The sequence below is a fragment of the Protopterus annectens genome, chromosome 17.part0 (genome assembly GCF_019279795.1).
Source record: "Protopterus annectens isolate FY-2018-M chromosome 17.part0, PAN1.0, whole genome shotgun sequence".
Classification (NCBI taxonomy): Eukaryota; Metazoa; Chordata; order Ceratodontiformes; family Protopteridae; genus Protopterus; species Protopterus annectens.
Window position 1 is genome coordinate 413,048,205 of NC_056751.1, and position 22,244 is coordinate 413,070,448.

The following is a 22,244-nucleotide window of genomic DNA, read 5'->3' on the forward strand; positions in this document are numbered from 1 at the left end:
ACCTGACTTCCATTTCAGAATGTTTGCCTCTAGCAACCACCTTTGGCTTCCAGATTGCCTGCAAAGTTGTTCTTAAAGGGATTATTACATCTCAGGCCCCCCAGGAAAACCATTGCTCCTCCTTGGGACCTGAATTATGTTTTGGAGAAGCTGACGGTAGCTTACTTTGAACCAGCATCTAAGGCTTCCCTCAAATTCTGTACATGGAAAAAAATACTCCTGGTGGCCCTAACTTTGGCTAGGAGAGTGCCTGAGTTACAAGCCCTCATGACCATCTCCCCATTCCTCATCTTCCACAAGGACAGGGTAATTCTTAAAACCAACCCTTCCTTCATGCCCAAGGTGGTGAATGAGCTCTCCTTGAACCAAGCTATCCACATTCCCACCCTCGTTGTCTACCCTGTAGGGGACAGTGAGAGAGCATTACACTCCCTTGATGTACACAGACAGCTTAGGTTCTACCGGCACAAAACTAAGTCCATCAGGAAGTCTGACCCGTTGTTTGTGGTGTTCTACCCCAGAGCTCTGGGCAAAGCAGTAACAAAACAAACTATCTCAGCCTGGATATCCAGGGCTATCACCTTCTGCTACGCTCACCATGGAAAATTGTTAGGGGGTAAGGTTAAAGCACATTCCACTAGAGCAATGCACTCTTCAGGAGCCTTCTTCAAAGGCTTGGACACCTCCTCTGTCCTAGAGGCAGCTACTTGGACATCTGTCCACACATTCACTAAACATTACAAGTTAGACCAGATCTCTAGGTCCAGGGCTGGATTTACCAGGGCTATCCTCCATGGATTCATAGAGACTTGTTCAAGGCCACCATCCACTTCCAAACAGTGAGCTTTGGCACTCACCCAAGAGTGCAGAATACTGCAACATGAGAATAGAAGGACATAGAATAGTTGTGTAAAATCTTACCGTAACCGTAGATGTCCTTCTCTTCTATGTTGCAGTATTCCTCCTGCCCCTCTTGTTATCCTACAGTTCCCTTCTTGGATGGCACATGACTTGAACAGGTGGTCCTGGGACTGGGGCACTCAGTTCTGAGGGATAGTGCATGCAGACGTCACTTTTATGGTCCATGTTCGTCTAGCCACATTGGATGTCCCCACACACCTTGCACTGACTGCAAACTTTTGAAGATTGGCTGGATGTTCGGGTAGCAAGAGGAGTAAACCCAAGAGTACAGAATACTGCTACATGGAAGAGAAGGACATCTATGGTTATGGTAAGATTTTACACAACTATTCTTTCCCTGATGGTAGTTAGGTAGTAGGTAGCAGGATAGCTTGCTGGTCTTTAGTGATGGCCTACCCTCTACCTTTGAGAGCACCCCTCTTGGCAGCTCCTCATTGCCTGCATTCTCTGCTCACTAAGGGGAAACGTCTTAACATGCCAGGATGTTCATTGTGCATACAGCTGCAGTCATAGCCTGCCATCAGGCGGGTCCTCGGTTGGCCAAATTCCAAAGTCTAGGTCCGGCGTCGGATGTCGTCGCTTCTTCCCTGACGTCAGTGTGACAGGGGTATAAAAGAACCAGCCGACGCCATTTTCTTCAGTCTTTCTTGCTGTATGGTGCCCGAAGCAGAAGCAGTTCGCAAGTGCCAGTCGGCCAGGTCCTGAGATTATGAATATTATTCAACTGAAGACTTCTTGAAAGCTAAGTACCCCGTTGGGGAAACTTTTCTTGCCTCAGACCAATGTCAGACAATGTTAATAATTGCATTTCATGTGGGAAGCAAATACCGCATAAGGATTTCCATTCCCTCTGCATTCCTTGCTTAGGCCCAGACCACGACGTCTCGGCCTGTCGTTTTTGTGCTACATTCAACAGACGCACTATTAAGCGTCGGGTGGAGTTCGCCCAACACTATTTTGGCAAAAAATTTAATTACATTATGTCGTCGGATACTCCGACTCCAGTTTTGGGTAAAAGACGCAAAGATAAGGACCGACATCCGAGGTCCGCGACTTCTACCGACACCACGCTAAAGCCGACTACAGGTGCTCTGGTTCTTAGCGAGGCACCTACGCAGCCCCTGACTACCGATGACACTTCATTAGCAGTGTCTTCTGTGCCCGAGGTCGCAGGCTCTTCGGCCCACACCCCGACCACAGATACCGAAGCCACTCTTGGCGGGGAAACTCAGAGTTTAGACAGGCCTGCTACCTCTCAAGGTGTCTTCAGGCCTTCTTCTTCTTTTTCCATTAAGGCTTTCACCAAATATAAAGCAGCCATGCATACTAAAAGACAAGCTCCACAGGGCCCCTCTCAAGGCCCCATGCCTACAAAGCAGATGCTCAAAATGGCTGAGGACTTGATTACTCTTATCATGGGTTCCCAACCCCCCTCGGACAAAAGGCCTAGAGTGAAGGAAGAATACCCTTCCTCGGACCAGGCCTCCATTACTTCATTACATTCTGAGGACCAGGAACATTCATACTCCCCTTTTGAAGATTCTGATGCAGAGGAGTCCATTCCCTCTGTCTCCCTCCCTGAGGATTACTCTTTTGGGTAAACCTTGCATACCTTGAGGGAACATTTCCACTGGGAAGGCCAAGAGTACTCAGACTCCAAGAAAAGGCTCGGGGATTTCCTCTTGCTCCCTCAGCACAGGCCACTGGCTATACCTCCTGTCTTAGACATACTAGATGATGTGTATTCAGAGGCCAGCCTTAACCCAGATTCTTTACCTCCAGCTCCAGTCAAGCCTGACAGGTATTACCGGGTTCCTGATTCACACCAATTCCTATACAAAAGCCATGCGGCTGACCCAGAAACTATTTCACAGGGTCCCAAGGGAATTAAGGCCTCCACGGCCAAAAATCCATTACCTTCAGAGGGAGATTCCAGGGCTTTAGAAAGGTGGGGGAAAAAGGTATACACCTCGGCCACCTTAACCATGAGGACATTAAACTGTCAGTTCCATATGTTAAAGTATCAACAGTTTTTGTTATCTCAGTTGAAAAGCAAAATGTCACAACCTGAACAACCAGACTTGAAGGAGTTGCAGGATTTGTTGCATAGTGCAGAGCAAGTGGGTAAACATACCTTGCAATGTGGTTTTGATGCTTTAGAGGCCTTGTGTAGAGCTGCTGTTACAGGATCAGTCATACGTAGACATGCGTGGCTCAAAGAGCAAACCTTACCAGATCATGTCAAAGCTAAATTACTAGATGCACCTCTTCAAAAAGATGTATTGTTTGGTGTTAAAGCTGAGGAGGTATTAAAGAAAATGGAGGAAAAGGCAAAATCAATGCAAACAGTAAAGGATTTCCTACAGGTTCAACCTCCACGTTTCAGTAGAAATTGGCCTTCCAAAAATTGGTCCTTTCCAGCCACGGACAGACCCCAAAGAGGGAGATACAGGCGCCCAAGGGGTAGAGGGCAATCTCAAGGATCTTTTAGAGGCAGACAATGGCAAGCACCTACACCAAAAGGTGGCGAGGATAGTTCACAGCCATTCAGAAAGCAGAACCAATGACTTTCCCCTTTACATGCCAAGCAAGGCTCAAGTGGCAGCACCTTTAGGCGGAAAACTGGCATTATTTTCGAAAAACTGGCATATTGTCACAAAAGACAAATGGATCCTGGACATTATAGACAGAGGCTACAGATTCCACTTTCACACCCTTCCAAAAGTGAAAGGCACGCCAAACCTGCCACACAATCAAAGGGCAGAGGCACAAAAACAAATTTCAGATCTCATGGACATGAAAGCTATTCAAGAGGTACCTGCACAAGAACAGGGTCAAGGTTTTTATTCCAGACTGTTCCTGGTACCAAGGAAGGGCAAAGATTGGAGACCTATTTTGGACCTATCCGTCCTAGACACTTATTTACTCATACCAAAATTCAAGATGCTCACATTACAGCAGCTTCTTCCCATGCTGGGCAAGGAGTCTTGGCTGGTTACATTGGACCTCAAGGAGGCATACCTGCATGTCCCAATCAGACAAGATTGCAGAAGATACCTCAGATTTCTTGCAGGTTCAACCCATTATCAATTCTCTGCATTGCCCTTTGGCTTATCTACTGCGCCCAGAGTGTTCACGAAATGCCTGGCATCAGTAATTGCCTTCTGCAGACTTCAAGGGATACAAATATACCCATATTTGGACGACTGCCTGATCCAAGCGGACAGCAAACACATACTTCTGAAACACCTGGCGTTTGTAATAAGGTTGTTGAATTCTCTGGGATACACAGTCAACAAAAAGAAATCAAGACTAATGCCCTCTCAAACAATAATTTTCCTGTGTGCCAGCTTGAATACAAACACCCAGATGGCCTACCTCACGCCAGAGAAACAAGGGCAACTAACTCAATACTTCAGAAAACTGGCAACCTTCACCAGGCTAACTGCAAGGAAAATCCTGCAGGCTCTGGTATTTATGGCATCTTGCATCCTGCTAATCCCATGTGCAAAGCTGCATATGAGGAAACTTCAATGGTACCTAAAAAACTTATGGTCTCAACACAGCCACAGTTTGGAAACAATTATACCACTGATTCCATGTCTTCAAAAGGAATTCCTGTGGTGGGCTCAAGCATGCCAAAGAAACATAGGTCTCCCATTCTGCAAGCTTCAAGCAAATCAAGTCATCACAACAGATGCCTCGGACTACGCCTGGGGGGCACACATGACAGATCGGTGCATTCAGGGCAAATATTCACAAAAAGAAAAACACCTACACATCAATCAAAAGGAAATGCTAGCAGTAATAAATGCTATTATGGCCTTCAAAGACATACTGCATCCAGGCCAGCTATTGATAAGGACAGACAACACCACAGTGATGTGGTACATAAACAAACAGGGAGGAACCCATTCATATCCCCTATGCAGGCTAGCCATGTCTCTTTGGAACATGGCTTTGGAATTACAAATCCAACTTCAAGCACAGTTCCTGCCAGGCAAGGAAAACACACTGGCAGACAACCTGAGCAGAAATATGACAGATCCACATGAATGGAAGTTGCATCCTCAAGTTTTTACAAAGATAATTCAAGCATGGGGAAGGCCAGACATAGATCTCTTTGCCACCCACAAAAATCACCAATTGACAAAATTCTGCTCAAGGACCTTTCATCCACAGGCCTGGAAAGTGGACGCTCTCTCTTTCAGTTGGACAAGAATGGCACTTTATGCCTTTCCACCTCTTCCTCTGCTGCCCAAAGTTCTACTAAAAGCCAGAGCAGACAGACCAAAGATGATTCTCATTGCTCCAGACTGGCCAAGACAACACTGGTACCCACTCCTGAGGAGCCTGACGCATTCCCCGCCATGGGTCCTGCCTCTAATGCCTCTTCTATTGACTCAGCACAACTTCAAAACTCTTCACAGTCAGCTGAAAACACTCAATCTAGCCGCATGGAGGATTCCTTAAATTCACAACAGACGCTACTCTCCAAGGAGGTGCAGGATGTCATTTTGGAGGCCAGAAGGCCTTCTACTAGAAAAAACTACTCCGCAAAATGGAAACGGTTTTGTGCCTGGAATCAGAAAAAGGGTCAGAATCCTTGAATACTGAATTTACCCCAAATATTACAGTACCTAGCTGAGATGCTAGGCAGTGGACTTTCATTCTCCTCCATCAAAATCCATGCCTCAGCCATTTCTGCAGAATACAACACTGATGCCTCAGCCATTTCTGCAGAATACAACACTGATCCTCCTTTATTCTCTCACCCTCTCTTAAGACAGTTCCTCAGAGGGGCTAAGAATATAAGACCCCCAAGGAAGCAACCAGTTCCTGCTTGGGACCTCAATTTCATTCTAGAAAAACTGACCGTACCTCCCTTTGAGCCAGCTGCTTCAACAGAACTGCAATATTTGTTATGGAAAACAGCCTTCCTTCTGGCTATCACCTCAGCACTCAGGGTTTCGGAACTACAAGCCCTCATGGCTGTGCAGCCTTTCATCATTTTCCATCAGGACAGAGTTTCCTTATGAACCAATCCTTCCTTTATGCCAAAGGTAGTATCCAGGGTAGCCTTAAATAAGGCTATCCACTTACCTACCTTTTACCCTAATCCACAAAACAAAGGGGAGAGACTACTACATTCCTTGGACATTCACAGACCGCTCCGTTACTATTTGGACAGAACAAAGCCTTTCAGAAAATCAGAGCAACTCTTTGTGTCCTGTGCTACAGGTGCTCAAGGGAAGCCTATTTCCAAACAGACAATCTCAAAATGGATAGCCCACTGCATACGCTTTTGTTACTCATTTCATGGTAAAACTGTACCTACAGGCATCAGATCTCACTCCACAAGGGCCACCGCTACCTCTGCAGCTTTTCTCAGGGGGGTTCCTACCAAAGATATTTTGGAAGTAGCCACTTGGAGTTCTGTACATACTTTTTCCAAGCACTGTCACCTACCATTATACTCCAAATCTAGAGCGGCCTTTACCACTGCAGTCTTGCAGGGCATCCTGGCTCCTCCTAGTTCTACTTAGTGCCTACCACCCCTTTTTTAGCTTTGGGATTCTACCCATCTGTTATGACTGCAGCTGTATGCACAATGAACATAGTACAGTTTTGTATCTACCATAAATGTAGATGTTCGAGTGCTAATACAGCTGCAGTCCAGGTTTCCCTCCCTCCTTCCCCTCTTGGGACAGGCCTAATGGCTAGCACCTCCTCATACCACCTCATTGGGGTATTCTTTTATGGTGTATTTGCTTGCAACTACTGTTTTGTGATTATATTGCATTCCATTATTACATAAATTTATGTTTTGCCTTCCTTCTGGGGGCACCTGACATTTGGGGCAAGAAAAACTGAAGAAAATGGCGTTGGCTGGTTCTTTTATACCCCTGTCACACTGACGTCAGGGAAGAAGCGACGACATCTGACACCGGACCTACTCTTTGGAATTCGGCCGACCGAGGACCCACCTGACGGCAGGAAAACCCATCTGTTATGACTGCAGCTGTATTAGCACTCGAACATCTACATTTATGGTAGGTACCAAACTGTACTTTTCTTTTAAGCCACATGATGTGATTGAGTTGTGGCAATGCAGACCTAGCCGTCATAGTACTTCACTAGTTGAGCACCTAGCTGTCCTTTTAAATGTAATCCATGTGGTTAGCCAGAGCTAAATTCCTACCCCACAGGATGGGCAAGCTAGCAGTGAGTGACCACTCACTCCCATCCTCCCTATCCAGGCCCTACAGACACCTGAGCCATTAATAAATTCTGGATTTTATAAATTGCACCAAGGCTTCTTTCATTCCTCTCTGTAACATGACTATATTGTCAACAAAGAGCAGAAATAACCGTATCTTTCACAAAATTTGATTTACAACTTTAGCCTCTCAATCTGCTGTAAATATGGGGGGTGTTATAGTCTCTACAGCTTACTCCTATGCTTTGTTTACAAAATATGTTTTTGAAATATTAAAAAAATGATTTGCCAGACTTGTGGTCAGTAAACTTTCAACCATATGCAGTGACAGAGCTCATCAATTTTTTCCTCTATGACTTGTATGACAACTGAGTACCTCCTGTGTGTGCCATCAGGCTGTGCAATGATTTTGCATCATAGGTTGCTAAAATTCCCTGTGATCCTACCTTGATTTTTCTCCGTTTTTTAATAAAATCAAGAAGGTTAATTTCCAGTAGGGATGTCAGACTTTATGAAAGGTGTAACATTTTCTCTGGTCAGAAGAGCCAGGGGTTCCATTTTTGAAACCCTATCTGAAGTAATGGGTTTAAATGGAGAGTTGAAACAATCAATGCGAATTCTAGGTATTACAAATATTTCACTGAAAAAAAAAAAACAGGGCTAGCTGTGTTTATTATGCAAAAAATTGTACAACTTTTCAGATAGTACTTCATTCAACATCAGTTTGTATACTCTGCTAACTTATCCTAATTATTTCAATCAAGTCAGTATTTAACATATGAGACGTACTTTTTAACGTGCATAGCAGAGTCCATTACTAGAATAGCATCCCCTTTATCCACCTTCATATGTGTACATACATAGGTATGTTGATAATAGCATTTGTTTATAAGTGTGTGCATGTGGTGCATAATTGTCTTTCAGCATGAGCCCAGTAAGTGCTTGGAGTCCACTACAGTGCCTGTACTCCGCTTTCATTGTGTACACTTGCCCTTCTTTCACTTTTCTGAAATAGCTCCCATAATTCTGCTTCAGAAACTTGAAAAATATCAGGTGTCTGAAACAAGGCTTAAAAAATACAACGTATTTCACATTGACTTCAATTTTTTTCAATCCATTATATATTGCAAAGATTATTTTTTGTGCTTTTTGACTAGTGTAACCTGGCAATTGTATTTCTTGAGAGCAGACTGTGATGCCATAGCAAAGCACTGTGATTTTTATTCTGTCATTTTTGCCTCATACCTGCCAGACATAAAACCTCCCCCAAATATGTTGTTCCTCTGTGGTTGGGAGTCCCCACAACTTTTAAGGTGAGATCTGTATGGAGGAGACTTCATTCAGGCAACCATGAGGTGGTTTGTGTTGTCACAGGTGTTCTGGCTATGAGGACATTTGCATGGTTTAATTCCACCCACCTTGGATGAAGGTGGAAACAAGCAATCCACAATGTCTTCCCCCTGTGAGTGTGTACTACCTTACACTTTGCTAATGGGAACTGTCACCAGCCAGTGGTTTGCTGCTCCAAACTAAGCTGCCATGAAGATGCCTATGCAGTGCTCTTCCAGGATGTTGTGGAAATGTGTGTCCTGCTGTCCCTCACCTTCTCTTTAGGATGGACATGCCCATCTGCCCTGCCAGGTCATCAAGAACCAAAGCCATTAATCCAAGCTTGGGTCACCCGGGTCATACTTTATCCATTTATACCCCTAGCTGGTAAAGCTTTAGATTTCATCTGGATAGAGATGTCATCTCTTAACAGTAATGATCCTGTTTCCTTGTGTATTTCTTCAGTAGTAACACTAAGGTGAATGGTTAAAAAGATGTACTAGAATCTGAGAGGTCTTAATATTGTATTTATTGGTTACTTTCTCTACAAGCATAGCAGCATTAGAAATTATGGATGCCATTTTTGAGGGCATTGCCTGTTCTTAGTGTTATATTTTGAGTTCTGGAGTATATTTATTTGCTTTGTGGTGCATTTAGAAGTAGATTGCATCATTATGAGGGCATTTGTTTTATGTGATGTTAATGTTGTTTGTGACACTGGTGCTCAACATGAGAGACACCTAGAAGAAACTGACATTTTATCTGTCTGCATTTTGCAGGTATCCAGCCATATTCAGGTCTTGGCACGACGGAAATCTCGTGAGATCCAGTCAAAGTTAAAGGTTTGTTGTGTACCTTTACCTGCTGGGGCTGTTGCTTCTGCTTTAAACTTTTCATGGACAGTGGTTTTCTGACTTAACCGTAGTTTCTTTTTGCTAACTGGCATGGGGAATGTTAAAACAGAAACGCTACCTGTGTGCATGTTCTTGATGCTTCTGCTGTGCTCTGAGATAGCTCCTTGCTGACTGACTTTAAAATGTGGAATCAAAAGTCATAGGTGAAATATCTTTCCTTAAGCTTTTTTCTTAAAAGATTGAACACAGTTATTCTTGCCCCATGCTATTTGTTAGAAGGCATTTTGAGGGACATTGTGGTGTTTATATCCCCATTTACCTATCCACAAAAAAGCTGCAATAGGATGTATATTCAGCTAAACAGAGTGAAGTGCGTGATAAAAAATGGAAATTAGGAAGATTTCATAAAGGCATTGTATATAAAAGAAACTGTAAATGCAGGTTCATTTTAGGTGGTATGAATAAAAGTTTGTCCTTCCTTGCTTTGAATGGAAGTACAGCAGGTAATGGCAGCACCATCTGATAGCTTAACTTTCCCTTAGTTCTGAGTTGCAGCCACCTAAGAGATAAATTTTAAGTTTGGGGAGTATATTGATCTCATTCTAAAGGCCCACTACAGTGAATGATTTTTTGGCAGTCACCCACTAGTTACTTACTACAGAGAACTTTCTTGCAGGTCAGCTGATATGGTAAGTATACATATATCTTGTATTTGGAACTGCCACAGTTTCTCGGGACTAGCAGAAGGACTGTGAGCCATGAGAAATGAAGGACAGCTTATTTCAGCCTTGAGTGTTTGAGTGAGTGTGTGTGTGACACTAGGCCATGCCCAGCACTTTAAGGGACTTGTGCAGTGGTAGGAACTTTTTCCTCGTCTGCAGTCATTTTGACTCTTGTTATAGTAGATGAGAGCAGATTTAGGCTGTTGGACATCATCATTATCATCATCATCATCATCATGTGCTGTGGAAAGTAAACATTTCTGCTTGTTAAGAGAAGGTGGCCGGCATTTTTGATGAAGCTGTCCATGTTTTAAATGTAACACTGCATAGTTTAGCACTGTGAAGTTAAGTGGAAATAGTTCACCCCTTTACATATGCATTAAGGCTTTTGTCTTGGTTACTTGGTATTTACGTATCTATTTAATATTTGTTTGTATAAGATTCCAGAATGCTCCATACTTGGTGCAGACACTGTTCCCTTACATTCCATTGTAAAATTTACGATAAGCATTGGACTTTCATAGCTGCCAGTTTCCCACAGTTTGCTTAAGTGGATAGGGGTAGATGATTCAGGTCAACAGAAGTATGTGCCTTTTCAGCACTGGGTCATTCAAATAAGTGCTTAAAACTTTTGTAAAGAAAATTGGAAGGAGAAAATAAATGCACACATATTGACTGGGGAGGGGAGTTGGTCTTTATTTTAAGTAAAGCAAGACCTTTTAGGAGGGAGAGGTGCTGCATATCTATAGATGTCCTGACTGAAATCACTGTTGCTGTATTCTTAACATATGGGTTGTCGTCCGCTGACATCTGGCCGGGATACCGAAGCTTTACCTTCCAGTGGACATATGTCCCCACGTGACTTTAGTTTGTATGTGTTGCACTATGTATATGTGGATGTACACACAAGTACCAAAGACTGTCATGCTCCCTACAGCCTCCAAAGAACAATAATTGATGTGCTTCTCCCAGGGCTTATTTAAAGCAGTCATTCTCATGAAATCTGCACCTTTTGTGCCCCCAGCTGCCACAGCCCACACCACAAAGACACACTCAAGATTCCTGCTCCTCTGAGGAGAAACAGCATCTAGATTCTGATCATTCCTTGGACTAGCTCTCACAGATGCATTCCCCAGAACAACTGTCCTCTGAAGCTGATTCCCTCTCTCCTGACTCCCCCTGTTGAGGAGACATCCTTTGGGGAAACAATTTGGAATACGATGAGGCATTTTGAATGCCAATTGAAGCAAATCTCAGATGTTCAAAAGAGATACTATAGTCTCTTTGAAATGGACACTCCAGTCCCTCCAGTACTAGATGCATATCAGGACAAGTTTCAATCTACATTTTCAGCTCCTGATTCTCAACCTACAGCACCTAAAAGACCATAGAGATGTTGCAGGGTACCTGATGAAACAAAGCCTTCTAAACTTCTCTGTAGTGCTAACACCCTCCCCAGAGTCTGGGGTAGTAGGCTATGAATAGGTGGGAAAGAAGGTCTCTATCTCTTTCACCCTTGCATTCAGAGCTATTAACCTCCAGATGCAGGTGACTATAAATATTTGCTGTCTGCCCTCCAGTCTCTGAATAAGGTCATGTCAAAACCACAATTTACAGATTCTAACCAGCAAATGCAGACCTTAATATCTCAAGCTACTCAAATTGCTAGGCACTGCATCAAATGCAGATGTTCATCGTGTTTCACTGTTGCAGTCATTACACTTGGGTTATCCTGCTGGCAGGCTACCCGCAGTCAGCCAGAATTCCAAAGTCTAGGTCTGGCGTCGGTTGCTGTCGCCTCTTCCCTGACGTCAGTGCGCCAGGGGTATAAAAGATGCAGCCAACGCCATTTTCTTCAGTCTTTCTTGCCACGCGGTGCTCGAAGCAAAAGCAGTTCACAAGTGCCGGTTGGCCTACTCCTGAGATTTTCGAAATTGAATTTCAGAACCAAAGTCTTCAATAAAGCTAAGTACCCCGTTGGGGAAACTTGTTCTTGCTCCAGACCGATGTCAGTAAAAGTTAACTATTCTATTTCTTGTGGGAAGCAAATACCTCATAAGGATTTTCACTCTTACTGTATTCCTTGCCTAGGCCCTGACCACGACGTTGCTAGTTGTCGGTTTTGTGCTAGATTCAACCAACACAATATCAAGCGGCAGTTTGATTTTGCTTTACATTACTTTGGCCGAAGATTTAACTACATAATGCCGTCGGAACAACCGACAACCGGAATTCATAAAAAACGCAAAGACAAAGAAAAGGACAGGCATCCGTGGTCCAAAACCGACGACGAAGCCTCTTCTAGGCCAGTCGCCGGTTCTCAGGGAGGCGCTTTCGCAGCCCCTGACACCCGCTACCTCAGAGCCACAGGCCACATCCGACTCCCACGTGGAGACACCTAGGCCTCTGGAAACTCAAGGTATTGGGCCTGCGGAAACTATTCCCTCAGATGGGTCCGGAGCTGCTGAGCAGGCATTTGCTTTTGAGGGTGTTTTCAGACCTTCACAGCTTACTATCAAGACCACTACAGCAGCCAAGGCAAAGTCAAAAACACCATTAAAGATAAGGAAACAAGTACAGCATTCTCCTGGGCAGTCACCCATGCCAAAGAAACAGATGCTTAAAATGGCCGAGGACCTAATTACTTTGATCAGGGGTTCCCATCCCCCTGCCCTGATAAAAGGCCTAGGCAAGACACTGACTATGACTCCTCTGACCAGGTTTCTATTTCCTCTGATTCCTCTTCAGATCAGGGATATTCTCTCCCTCCCTATGAGGACTCTGATGCAGAAGAATCTATACCTTCAGCTTCTCCGCCTGAGGATTACTCTTTTGGGGAAACCTTGCACACCATGAGGGAGCATTTCCATTGGGATAGCCAGGATTATTCAGAATCCAAAAGGCTCAGAGACTTTCTTTTATTGCCTCAGCACAGGCCCCTGGCTAATCCCCCCTGTGCTTGATATTGTTGATGATGTTTTCTCTGAATCCAGTTTGTCTCCTGATTCTTTACCCCCTGCACCAGTCAAGCCAGACAGGTACTACAGGGTCCCAGACTCTCATAAATTTCTTTATAGAAACCCTGCTGCTGACCCAGAAATTTCTCAGGGTCCCAAAGGGGTTAAGGCTTCCACTGCAAAAAAAACCCTGTCCCCTCTGATAGGGATTCCAGAGCTCTGGATAGATGAGGGAAAAGGTTTACACTTCTGCTACTTTAGCTGTAAGGGCTTTAAACTGCCAGTTTCACATGCTTAAATATCAACAGTACCTAATGTCTCTGTTAAAACAGAAAATGCTTACAAACTCAGAATGTCCTGACAATAAGGAATTGCAGGATTTATTGCATGCAGCTGAACAAGTGGGAAAGCATACTCTGCAATGTGCTTTTGATTCATTAGAGGCTTCTTGCAGAGCCGCAGTTACAGGCTCTGTCATTCGAAGGCATGCTTGGTTAAAAGAACAAAGTTTACCTGATCATGTTAAAGTAAAATTATTGGATACTGCACTACAGCATGATACTTTGTTTGGTGTTAAGGCAGAAGAGGTGTTAAAGAAAATGGCGGATAAAGCAAGGTCAATGCAGACAGTAAATGATTTCTTACAGGTTCAGCCACCTAGATTTAGCAGAAACTGGCCTTCTAAAAAGTGGTCCTTTCCAGTGTCAGACAGGCCACAAAGAGGCAGATACAGATGCCCAAGAGGCATATCTCAGCCCCAAGGCTCATACAGTCCTAAACAATGGGGTGCTTCAGCCCCCAAAGGAGGAGAAGACAAATCACAACCTTACAGGAAACAGTTCCAATGACTTCCCTCTACAAATGCCAAGCACTTACCTTTTGGCAGCTCCCTTAGGGGGGAAGCTAGCATTTTTCTCACAAAATTGGCACATGATCACCCAGGACAATTGGGTACTGAATATTGTTTCTCAGGGTTACAGGTTCCACTTTCACACCCTTCCAAAATCAAAAGGCATGCCAGACCTGCCACAAAACCAGTGGGCAGAGGCACAAAAACAAATTTCTGCTCTCATGGACATGAGAGCTATTCAAAGAGTACCACAGCAAGAACAGGGACAAGGATTTTACTCAAGACTTTTTCTGGTACCCAGAAAGGACAAAGCCTGGAGACCAATACTGGACCTGTCAGTCCTAAATACTTTCCTGGATGTTCCGAAATTCAAAATGTTAACACTGCAGCAACTTCTACCCATGCTGGGCAAGAAGGCTTGGCTAGTTACTTTGGACCTCAAGGAGGCATATCTGCATGTCCCAATCAGACAATCTTGCAGAAGATACCTCAGATTCATAGCTGGCTCAATGCATTACCAATTCTCTGCACTGCCCTTTGGCTTATCTACTTCGCCCAGGGTCTTCACAAAGTGCCTGGCACCAGTAATTGCATTTTGCAAACAAAAAGGAATTCAAATATATCCCTACTTGGACGACTGCCTTATTCAAGCAGAGAGCAAGGACATTCTACTAAAGCATCTAGCATTTGTAAAAAGATTACTAATTTGCCTAGGGTACACACTAAACGAAAAGAAGTCAAAGCTAGTGCCCTCTCAAGAGATAATATTCCTGGGTGCAAGCTTAAATACAACTGCCCAGATGGCTTATCTCATGCCAGACGAGCAAAGGCAACTGAGTCATTACTTTCAAATGATGGCAACAAAGACCCAGCTCCCTGCAAGAAAAATTCTGCAGGCTCTGGGCTTCATGGCATCCTGCATTCTACTAATTCCATATGCAAGACTGCATATGAGGAAACTACAATGGTATCTAAAAAGTGTTTGGACTCAACATTGCCACAGCCTGGAAACAATAATAACTCTTATTCCCTGCGAGCAACAGGAGTTCCGATGGTGGGCACTGGCCTGTCACCACAACAAGGGACAGCCTTTCAGCTTACCCACAGCCAGGCAGACAATAACAACAGATGCATCTGATTATGCCTGGGGGGCACACATGGCAGGAAAATGTATTCAGGGCACGTGGCCCAAGGAACAAATGCATCTTCACATCAATCAAAAAGAAATGCTAGCTGTACAGCATGCCCTGACAGACTTCAAGGATCTACTACGTCCAGGACAACTATTACTAAAGACGGACAATACCACAGTTATGTGGTACATAAACAAGCAAGGGGGCACACATTCCTACCCCCTCTGCAGGCAAGCCATGACTTTGTGGAACACAGCACTGACCTATCAAGTATATCTGCAGGCACAATTCCTGCCAGGAAAGAAAAATACTCTGGCAGACAAACTAAGCAGAAATCTCATGGATCCTCATGAATGGAAACTAAATCCACAGGTCTTCAGCATGATAACAAGGAAATGGGGATGCCCAGACATAGATCTTTTTGCCTCCCCTCACAACTGCCAACTACAGAGATTCTGTACAAGAACTTATCACTCACAAGCATGGAAAGTGGATGCTCTATCATTCAGCTGGAAAACACTGACAGTTTATGCCTTTCCTCCACTGCCTCCTCTTTCCAAGGTGCTCCTAAAAGTCAGACAAGAGAAGCCAAAAATGATTCTGATTGCCCCAGGCTGGACACGCCAGCACTGGTACCCAATCCTAAAGAGCTTGTCTCAAGGCCTAGCCTGGGCTTTACCTCAAATTCCTCATCTTCTGACTCAAAACAAACAGATTCTGCACAGTCAACTCAGAACCTTAAATCTGGCTGCATGGCAGATAATATAGCCACTCAGACCACACCTCTCTCTAAAGCTGTTATGGATGTCATTTTAGAAGCCAGGAGGTCCAGCACTAGGAAATCTTATGCAGAAAAATGGAAGGGGTTCTATGCTTGGAACCAGGCACAAGGACTCGAACCACTTGTTCCAAATCTACCTCAGATTTTACAATACCTAACTGAGATGTTGGACAAAGGCCTATCCTTCTCATCAGTTAAGATCCATGCCTCTGCCATTTCAGCTCATTCCAATATGGAACCTCCTATTTTCTCTCATCCACTACTAAGGCAGTACCTCAGAGGGGCAAAAAAACATAAGACCCCCAATGAGAGCACCGATACCTACATGGGACCTCAATTTTGTTTTAGAAAAGCTCACACTGCCTCCTTTTGAGCCAGCCAATACAATTGATATAAAATTCTTATCATGGAAAACTGCTCTGCTCCTAGCAATAACTTCAGCAAGAAGAGTCTCAGAGTTACAGGCATTAATGGCAGTGGAGCCTTTCATCATTTTTCATCAGGACAGGGTTTCTCTAAGGACAAGCCCAACATTTATGCCAAAGGTAGTATCCAGTGTGGCTCTTAACCAAACCATTCATTTGCCAATATTTTATCCAAATCCCCAGAATAAAGGGGAGAGACTTCTGCACGCTTTGGACATACACAGACAGCTATGCTTCTATTTGGACAAAACAAAAGCTTTCAGAAAAACTGAGCAACTGTTTGTAGCTTATGCTGCAGGATCACAAGGAAAGCCTATCTCAAAGAAGACTATTTCAAAATGGATAGGACACTACATTCGCTTCTGCTATTCACAACATGGCAAACCAGTGCCTAAGGGCATTAGGCCACATTCAACCAGAGCAGCAGCCACTTCAGCAGCCTTCCTCAGAGGAGTACCAACCAAAGACATTCTAGAGGCTGCAACCTGGAGTTCAGTGCACACTTTCCCCAAGCACTACCACTTACCTCTCTACTCTAAATCCAGTGCAGGCTTTGCCACTGCAGTTCTGCAGGGCCTTGTAGCTTCTCCTAATCCAGTTTAGGCCCAGCCACCCAACCTCAGCTTTGGGATTCAACCCAAGTGTAATGACTGCAACAGTGAAACACGATGAACATAGTACAGTTGTGTACCTACCATAAATGTAGATGTCCGAGTGTATTCACTGTTGCAGTCCAGGTTACCCACCCATCATCTCCCTTTTCTTTGCTGGGACTTTTCTGTACTTCTGTATTCTATACAACCTATGTGGTGTATTTGCTTGTAGATGAAGAAAATGTTTATCTTAGTACATGCATGCTTCTTGGCATAATTTTTTAGCCTACCTATTTGGGGGCACCTGACATCTGAGGCAAGAAAAACTGAAGAAAATGGCGTCGGCTGCATCTTTTATACCCCTGGTGCACTGACGTCAGGTAAGAGGCGACAGCAACCGACGCCGGACCTAGACTTTGGAATTCTGGCCGACTGTGGGTAGCCTGCCAGCAGGAGAACCCAAGTGTAATGACTGCAACAGTGAATACACTCAAACATCTACATTTATGGTAGGTACACAACTGTACTTTATGATGCTGTGGATGTTTCTTCTAGAGTACAACCAGAAGTTCAGTCATCAGGCGTTCTGCATGGTTGCACAGCCAAGCCATCCCGGAGGAGTTGAAATCTAAAATCCTAGATTCACTCATAGACAAAGACCTTCTGTTTGGCCTAGAAGCTGCAAAACTTTTCAAAGCCCTACAAGAACAAGGTAAGATTATAAAAGACTGTAGGCAAATTTTACTTTCTACTGTCTCTAGATACTACAGGAACTACCATGCTAATTCCAGTGTCTTTAAGAGGGACAGTTGGTCCACTCAAAAACAAAGGAAAACACCAAGAAAGAGATTTGCGGACAAACCACACGAGGGATCTACTTTGGGGAAGCCTCCCTTTGAAGGCAAAAAACTATGACTGCCTTCTCAACTACACCTCTCCCCTCCTCAAACCCTCCACCCCTCTTTCCAAAAGACTTTCTCTTCCTTTCTAGGAAATGGTAACTACAGAAAATATGGGTACTGACTATCTCAAAGAAGGCTGTGCCATGTCATGGGAAAGCATCCCCTGTCTAAACAGCTTGCCTCCTGCTCCACAAAACCATCTCCCTTTGCTCGACCTGTCTTTCAAGTCTTACTTAGATCAAGGTTCCATTGAAAGATTGCCATCCTTCTTCATAGGAAAAGAGTTCTATTCCAGAATCTTTCTGATGCCAAGGAAGGAAGGACAGTGGAGACCCATTCTGGAGCTCTCTCTCTTCCAAACACAAAATTAAAGGTATCCACTTTCAAAATGCTCTCCCCGCATATGCTTCTGCATTTTTTTCTTCCCTGTGCCTTTCATTTATCACTAGACATAAAGGATGCCTACCTCCACATCCACATTTGCAGGGATTTCCTCAGATTTTTCTCTGGTTTATCACATTTTTTGTTTACTGATTTTTCCCTTTGGTCTTTTTATGGCATCAAGAGTTTTGACAAAGTGCTGAGCACCAGTGGAAGCCTTCTGTTGTACACAAGGAATTCATATTTTCTCTTATCTGGATGGCCTCCTTATTCAAACTCTTTCCATAGACACCATCCTTAAGCTTGTACATTTCACAGTAGATCTCTTATATGGTTCACAGTCAGCTTCAGAAAAATCCCATGTCACACCCACTCTGGACCTGGTCTTTCTATGTTGCAGACTAGACACATACAGGATGGTTGCCTTCCTTCCTCAGGACAAAGTTCCCAGTCTGGCCACCACCTTCAAAAACCTCTACTCGGTGCTTCACTGCACAGCCAAAGAGATAATTAGGGCTTTAGGTTTCATGGCAACTTCCACCCCATTGCTTCCTCTGTCCAAGTTACATATACAGAAAATTCATTGGTATCTGAAATCAGTCTGGTGTCCATATTTCCCATCCCTTGAATACTAAGATAAATAAAAAGGCCCAAAAACACACAAAAGCCAATGCTGGAGACAGGCCAAAACAGAAAAAAGAATGATCAGCAAGGCTACCATGACCATAAAAATACTTTATTAAAACTAGGATAAGTGCTTTTGAGTTGGCTAACACTTCTTCAGAGCCTCCAAAAATAATCGGACCACCGCCAAATGAGGACCATGATTGCAGGTAACACTTTAATCACAGAACATCCAAACTAAGTGCTTTCACCATTCAATAATGGCATCATCAGTCAATGTAAGCATACATCCACTGTTCTTAAATACTTAGCCTAATCAAATTCACAATTGCTTAATTGAATACACAATTAATTAATTACATTGTTAAATAAATAAATAATCATAGTAAACTTGATTTTACACTTAACCAACGGGTCACTAACATCTACATTTTACATATTTAATAATCCATACATAATTCTACTTAAAAACAATGTCATACCATATTTTAAAATCACATCTATAAAAAATATATAAAAATATATTATTATTATTATTTATCATAGATCATATAAATAATATCTAAATAATTAAATTTATGTTAAATAATGTATGATTTTTGCTTTAAAACTGGCTTCAATGAAATATAATCATTGAGCCCAGGTTGTCTCGTTGCATTCAACCTAAATTGCCATTCAGCTTCCAAACATGCAACCTTATTACACACATCTCCCCCTTCCCCTGTGAACACTTTATCAATGATAAAAAATATAAATTTCTTAAAGTTCAAACATTTGATGGAGTGCAAATACAAAGCATTATGAACATCTTTATTTTTGATAGATCTAATGTGCTCCATAACCCTGTCTCTTAACCTACGGGTCGTCATGCCCACATAGAAGGCGTCACATGAAATACATGACGCCACATAGACTAGATTCCTACTGTTACAGTTGCACAAACCTGGACAGGCCAAAGTACGCTTGAAACCTGACACACAAACATAGGCACCCTCCGCAACAAACCTACATATACTACAAGCCCCACATTTGCCCATCCACGATCTCGAAGTTCTACCAATTCTCTCCAACCTATTCTTCAAATTAGTTCCCTTAGAAAACACAATTCGAGGCTCATTACCTAAAATAGCTTTTGTTTCAAGACCCAAACATTCTTTCCAAGCATATCTTACCACAGAACACATTTCAAAGGACTTTTCATTATATTTTATGACCAATACTGGGCCATCCTGATTAACAACATCTTTGGCCCTACAGTCAACAGGGGGTATTCCACCTATAGACACCCCTTGATTCAAAATAGGGGCGTAAATGGTCCGCCTCTTTTTGTACACATCTTTTTTAATATTTAACAGCAGCTTCAGGGGGTACCCATGATCCAATAACATGCCTATCAATTTATAAATTTCCAGTTTAAAAATTCCCTCATCACTAACAAGCTTTGATGTTCTAACCATCTGCCCCTTTGCCACCCCCTTCCTTTGATGAAAGGGGTGACAACTATCAAAATGGAGCAGCGAATTCGAGTAGTTTTCCTTCCTAAAAATAGTACTAATCAACCCACCTTTATCTTTAGATATAGTAATATCCAAATAATTAACACTCTCTTGGTTCCACACATACGTAAATTTCAAAAACTTGGTAGTGTTATTCAGAAAATTCACAAATTCAATCACCTCACTCTCATTTCCTTCCCAAATAATCAACAGGTCGTCCAGAAACCTGTTGTACAACACAATCTTAGAATAATACTCAGAAGGAAACACAAAAGCCCTCTCCCAGGCCAATAAAACAAGATTAGCAAACACTGGGGCACATTTGGCACCCATTGCTACTCCAGAAAGTTGCTGATAGAACTCTCCTTCGAATTTCATGAAATTGTTGTGAAGAACCAATTCCATCAAATCAAAAAGTAAGTTGATCTTTTCCTTGTCCACTTTATCACTAATATTTAAACTCTCGTAGAACATCTCAAGGCCCTCTATATGGGGAATGACTGAAAAAAGATTAACTACATCTATTGTGAGAAAACTAAACGACTCACAATCCCTTCTAACATTCCTCAGTCTTTCAAGGCAATGCCAGGAATCCTTAAGAATGTGGGACACTCCTGTGAGGGCAGGCCTAGCAAATGCATCTACAAAAGCCGCAAGGGGTTCTGTTTTTGAACCCTTCACTGACACAGTGGGTCGGAATGACAAATTTTCAGTCCCCTTATGCACTTTAGGGATCCCAAAGATGCTGGGCATATTTGGGTGCTTAACCTGTAAAAAATCATATTCCTTCTCGTTTATAACACCCTGAAACAGTGCATCTAGCAAAAATAAATCAATCTTTTTGTATGCCCTGTTGACCTCGTTTAGTGACACTCTAGTGTATACAGCCTCTTCATCCAAAAGCTTTGTTATTGCGGCCAAGTAGTCAATCTTACACATCATAACCATCCCGCCCCCTTTGTCTGGTTTCATACACCTCACCTTATCCGATCCCCCTAGTTCTTTTAAAGCCAATCTTTCCCCTTCAATCAGGTTATCTTGCCAACAATGTTTTGTCACACAAATTCTTCTGAATTCATATTCTACTAGTTTATCAAACACTAAAAGAGCCCCATTGTGTGGTGGAACAAAGGTGCTCGTCCTTTTTAAAGGCATTACTGTCATACAACTACTTCCATCATAATCGGAAGAATTCTTCTGTTGAAAGTATAACTGAAGATCACGTCTTCTCAAAAACAATTTAAAATCCACTAAGACTTGAGCCACATCCAACCTATAATTCGGGACAAATTTAATCCCTTTACTAAATAAACCAAAATAACTATCACCAATTTCTAAATCAGTGTAGTTATAAATAATGAACCCATTTTTAGTCAAAGTAGAACATTGAAAAATAGAATTGGATTCAATCCCACTTCCTTCACTGTTAACATCAGAATCCGTCATTAAGTGACGTACACCTAGTGAACGTACCCACATGTCATCGACACAAACAAAAGGCAATTCATTGTCTACAGAATGTTCACACATATTGTCAGTACTTGTAACATTATCATATATTTCAAATGAAATATCATTGTTGCTTGCATTCACATTACCATTATTATTGTTAAAAAAACAATCCTGAATAATGGACCCATTGGTTAATTCTTGATTTGTGTTACTAAAAACATCTCCGAAGTCATCCTTAAACCCAAACTTTAATAATTTGGATGATCCTTCCACATCACTCCCCTCCCCATTCCCCTGTCGTACAATGAACCCTCTTTCCGACTTCTGTTTATTAGACGCTCCAACCTCCTTGGGCCGCTTGTTGAATCTAAAAAAACATCAGCATCCTGAAAGTCACATTCATTGTTGTTATTGCATTCATTATTATCCCCCCCATGTCACCATTATTGTCCAAACCATGCTGCAAACTCATCGTAGAATAAAGTCTTTGGCCGCCCACAGGGTAAGCACGCCCATTAGCATAATCTGCAGTGTCCCGAATAAGCTTTTTCTGTTTAGTTTCCTTACTCTGTTTAACAAACAAGTCCAACTTAACCAAAACTTT

At 42.9% G+C, this 22,244-nt stretch overlaps 1 protein-coding gene across 2 annotated transcripts in view; it reads left to right on the forward strand.

Moving 5' to 3' along the window:
• The window catches only part of LOC122791574 (transcriptional enhancer factor TEF-1-like), a 1,293,239-nt gene that overhangs the window by 790,269 nt on the left and 480,726 nt on the right, over positions 1-22,244 (forward strand). For both annotated transcript variants that reach the window (XM_044059336.1, XM_044059337.1), the window contains exon 5: positions 9,250-9,312. In XM_044059336.1, coding sequence (XP_043915271.1) covers positions 9,250-9,312 — 63 coding nt within the window. The remainder of the gene's footprint in view (positions 1-9,249; positions 9,313-22,244) is intronic.